The sequence below is a fragment of the Gossypium hirsutum genome, chromosome D06 (genome assembly GCF_007990345.1).
Source record: "Gossypium hirsutum isolate 1008001.06 chromosome D06, Gossypium_hirsutum_v2.1, whole genome shotgun sequence".
In the NCBI taxonomy this organism is placed as follows: domain Eukaryota; kingdom Viridiplantae; phylum Streptophyta; class Magnoliopsida; order Malvales; family Malvaceae; genus Gossypium; species Gossypium hirsutum.
Window position 1 is genome coordinate 2,345,719 of NC_053442.1, and position 4,050 is coordinate 2,349,768.

The following is a 4,050-nucleotide window of genomic DNA, read 5'->3' on the forward strand; positions in this document are numbered from 1 at the left end:
TACAACATAACATGTAAATCGAACATTCTAATTTTTGGTTGCGGTACTTTTCAAAAGTATTTTTTTCACAATAATTTTTAAAAAGCAATTCTAAACTAGTGTATATAACTTCACTAATCATAATTAATAACATTTAGTGACCTCTCAATGATTGTTGTTAGACCCCTTAAGTCATTTTAATTGCACTTTTTAATAGGTCCAAGGTGTTTAAAGGTCATTGTAACCCTTTTTGCATTATTTTAATCTATCAATTCATGAACTTAGCCACCTTCTGAGTTGTACTTTGCCTGGTTTTGGCCCCACACAGTGGACTCCTGGATTAGTAACACAATAATTATCTGGAATTAAAAAAAAAAAGAAACTCTATAAACTAATATAAGTCAAATCCCTTACATTCTTTTTGGTAAAATATGTTATAATTTCCTATACTTTTCAAAAATTTAAAATTTAATCCTTATATTCTTATTGTCGGGAATTTAATCCTTTTACTTTTTCAGATTTTAAAATACATGCCCAATTATTAATATTTTTAAATTTTTTTATTAAATATAGGTTCATTATGTTATTTTTATTAATATTATTAATTTTAAAATGGCATATTAATAAATTAAAAAAAAAAGAAAAAACTTAACAATGTTAACAGCTGGACTTGATTTTTGACATTTGAAAAATAAAGAGACTAAATTCCAAAATTTTAAAAAGTATAGAGACTTATAACATATTTCAACTTTTTTTAGGGTTTTGAGATATATAAATATGTCTTTTCTCTTTACTCACCTCAAACCACCATTTGAGACCCTTCAATACCAAACAAACCCCAAAAATCCTCCTCCTATTTTGTCTCAATGGAGTCACTTGCAAATTTCCCGAATGGAGAATGGGAGTACTCATTTAACAAATTATTCTCCATTGATGACCACCTTGATTTCTCGTTTCCATTAGAACATGATGAGGGTTTGAGCTTTATAAACCCTGAAATCAATGAGATTTTATTGCCTTCTAGTAATGCTTTCGATTACAATTCTCTTGCAACCTACGACCTTACTGGTTCAAATCATGTTGCTGTAACAAATGACATCACCATGTCATTCGAGTCGTTTCCCCCACTATTCCCCAACACTCCAATGGAAGGCACTGTCAACAATGTCATTGAAGATTTGAACACAAAGAAGCGACTTCGGGTACATACACACACTCGTATATATATGTATGTGTCTTGTTATAGGGTTTTCTAATTCATGGTTTGGAATGTGCAGGCAATATCAAAAGGTTGTAAGAATGTGCAGAGGTCAAAGAAGAACCGCAATGAAGGGGAATGTAATAATTACATTGCTGTGGAACGTGGACATAGTTCAAGCACAACATGTAGTTCAGAGGACGATAGTGTTTGTCAAGACATCAATAATAATGGTGGGGGGGCAACCTCGGATACCAAAGCTTCTCAAGCTCTTAACTTGAATGGAAAGGCAAGAGCTAGTAGAGGATCAGCAACTGATCCCCAAAGTCTTTATGCAAGGAAAAGAAGAGAGAGGATTAATGAGAGGTTGAGGATTCTGCAGAACCTTGTCCCCAATGGAACTAAGGTAATTAACCAATTGGTTGATTTTTGTTCCATCTAGGCATCCTGTTTATCATTTTAATAATAGAACTATTTATTTTTAATAGTGTTACCTATTTGAATTAGTTAATGACAAAAGTGCCGGACTGGTAAAATTGTATTTTAACTCATAAAAATACATAATTTAATTTCGCTCCTAAATTTTTTTTTTTTGACTTTGTTCCCACTAATGACATTATAAAAGGAAAGAGATGAGATATATCAAATTAAAGTAAAAAAATTAAACCTCAAATTTGATTACAGTAGTAGAGAGATCAAACCATTATACTTTTATAATCCATATATTGGATTTATATATTATTTTGATAGAAAATATGGGGTTTGTATTAATTTATAATTAATACATTCAATTTGATAAAAATACAGGTTGATATCAGCACAATGCTGGAAGAGGCTGTCCACTATGTCAAGTTTTTGCAGCTACAAATCAAGGTAAACTGAGAAAAAGAAAATTTACTAATACCTTAAATGAAACAAAATTAGGGTTTTAAACCATTAAATTACTAATATGAAATTGCCTTTTTTGGGTTTTTGCATGATGGGTTGCAGCTTTTAAGCTCTGATGATCTATGGATGTATGCTCCCATTGCTTACAATGGTGTTGATGTGGCACTCAACAAGAAGATCTCTACACTTTTATGACAATGAAAATGGAGAGTTGCCCCTACACTGAATTAATTTATAAGTACCTAATTTAATTGACAACGGTTCAAGAACTGAAGAGAATAATAATACTGTACCATATCATATTATATCATATATATATATATATAGTTGCTGACTTGTAGTATGAATGAAATTAAATGAAAAATTTCAATCATGAGCAGTAATGAATGAATTACTATCCTATCTGTTTCATTCTATTTGTATATTATATATTTCCTACTGAATGTCACAGAGCACATGCTTATAGATGCATGATATTATTCTATAAGTTTGAGAAAATTCAGTGAATGCTTCTATTTGAAGTGAACTTGGCAACAAACTTGATAGAGTATCATTTAAGTATATACATAGCAATAATGTATATATATAACGGTATTCAAGCATATATGAAAACTATCCTGTGCACAGAACTTCATAGTGTGAAAAATGGCAGGCTTAATTGATCAGCGAAATGTAACTATCAAATATGTGTCTATTTTTTAATATGCTTTGTTTTGGTGAAAAGATATTTGTGGTATAATAACAAGTTTAGCTCTTGATGTTTATATATTTTAGGTAAATGATGACAAAATGTGTAAATGTTATGGGCTAGATTTATTAAATCAATACCAAATTGATAAAATATGTAAATTCTGAGACTAAATATTACCTTATTCCATAGTTTTCTTAAATAAATAAAAACCACTATATTTTTCCATCTTAAAATTTTTGTTCAATAAACTTTATAGTCTGGTTTGATGCAATTGTAATTTATGAGCAACCAAGCAAGCCTGACCCATGAAATCCCTTTCAGAATAGTTGACAATCAAACCACCTAGTGATGAAGTTTCCCTTCCTATCAAGCGGGGATCTGTTCATCAAGTCATCGTTAAGAGGTTTGATAGCTAATGCAAGTGCCCCAAACATATCCATGATCATGTTGACCCCAATTTGCATCCCTCAGGTCCTTATTCTCTGCCAATGCTTGCTCCAACCCTGACGACGGGTTAGAAGGAGCTACCTCGAAACCCTCTGCCACTGCCTCAACAAGGCACATGATGTTCGCTAGTGTTAGTACCAACTGCAAACACCACTAGAACTAGAGCACGAGATCTATTAAAGGAACCTACACTCTTTGGAGGCATGAAGCAAATGATTAATACAATAAATGACAAACCCATAATCAAAAGTGAACAACAGTTGTAGGGTCCTCATCTCGGCCATCGACAGCACCTTCCTCGGGATTCATGGCAAAGGGAGTCTCAATGTGTAAATGTTCACGCACATCATGGAATACAAAATCGGCAAGCTCCCTCTCGTTTCCAAATAATCCTCATTGTCATGAGGCCACATTGAATGTGACATCGAAGGAATAATCACTCCAAACATATTAATAATGTTCGTCTATTCATTAAACGTACGTTTGTCTGTCTAGCAGTGCTTGTCGAGACAGAACCTCCAAAAATTATGTAGAGTCCAAGCCTCGACAAATACAATTCCCCTAGTCCTAAGGTGATGATATTGATCCTAGGCGGAGGACCCAGCAAAGGGGAGAATAATAAGCCTGGTAGGAGCAAGAATTGTCCATAGTAGCAAAAGTGGAAAATCCCTCAACTTATTCCTTATTAAAATATATTTGTGATGGTAGAAGGTGACATTCCTTGGGAAATTATATACAACAGACATTTCATCAATTTGTGGTCTGAATTCCCCTACAACAAGAGGGTCGTCAAAGGTAAATGTGAACAAATTTCTAAAGCTACTCATAGAAGAAATTTCCCAATTCT

At 32.9% G+C, this 4,050-nt stretch overlaps 1 protein-coding gene across 1 annotated transcript; it reads left to right on the top strand.

Moving 5' to 3' along the window:
- Positions 1 to 845: 845 nt before the first annotated feature.
- Positions 846 to 2,368, top strand: LOC121218719 (transcription factor RSL2). Its single transcript, XM_041096408.1, has 4 exons — positions 846 to 1,181; positions 1,257 to 1,583; positions 1,985 to 2,050; positions 2,168 to 2,368. The coding sequence occupies exons 1-4, from the start codon at positions 846 to 848 to the stop codon at positions 2,258 to 2,260; spliced, it is 822 nt and encodes a 273-aa protein (XP_040952342.1). The 3' UTR covers positions 2,261 to 2,368.
- The last annotated feature ends 1,682 nt before the right edge of the window (positions 2,369 to 4,050 follow it).

Excerpts from the sequence above, each read along its gene's own strand:
- LOC121218719 (XM_041096408.1), top strand. The coding sequence starts at position 846 with ATGGAGTCACTTGCAAATTTCCCGAATGGAGAATGGGAGTACTCATTT. Across the intron at positions 1,182-1,256 it reads ACACAAAGAAGCGACTTCGG|GCAATATCAAAAGGTTGTAA; the intron begins GTACATACACAC and ends TGGAATGTGCAG. Across the intron at positions 1,584-1,984 it reads TTGTCCCCAATGGAACTAAG|GTTGATATCAGCACAATGCT; the intron begins GTAATTAACCAA and ends ATAAAAATACAG.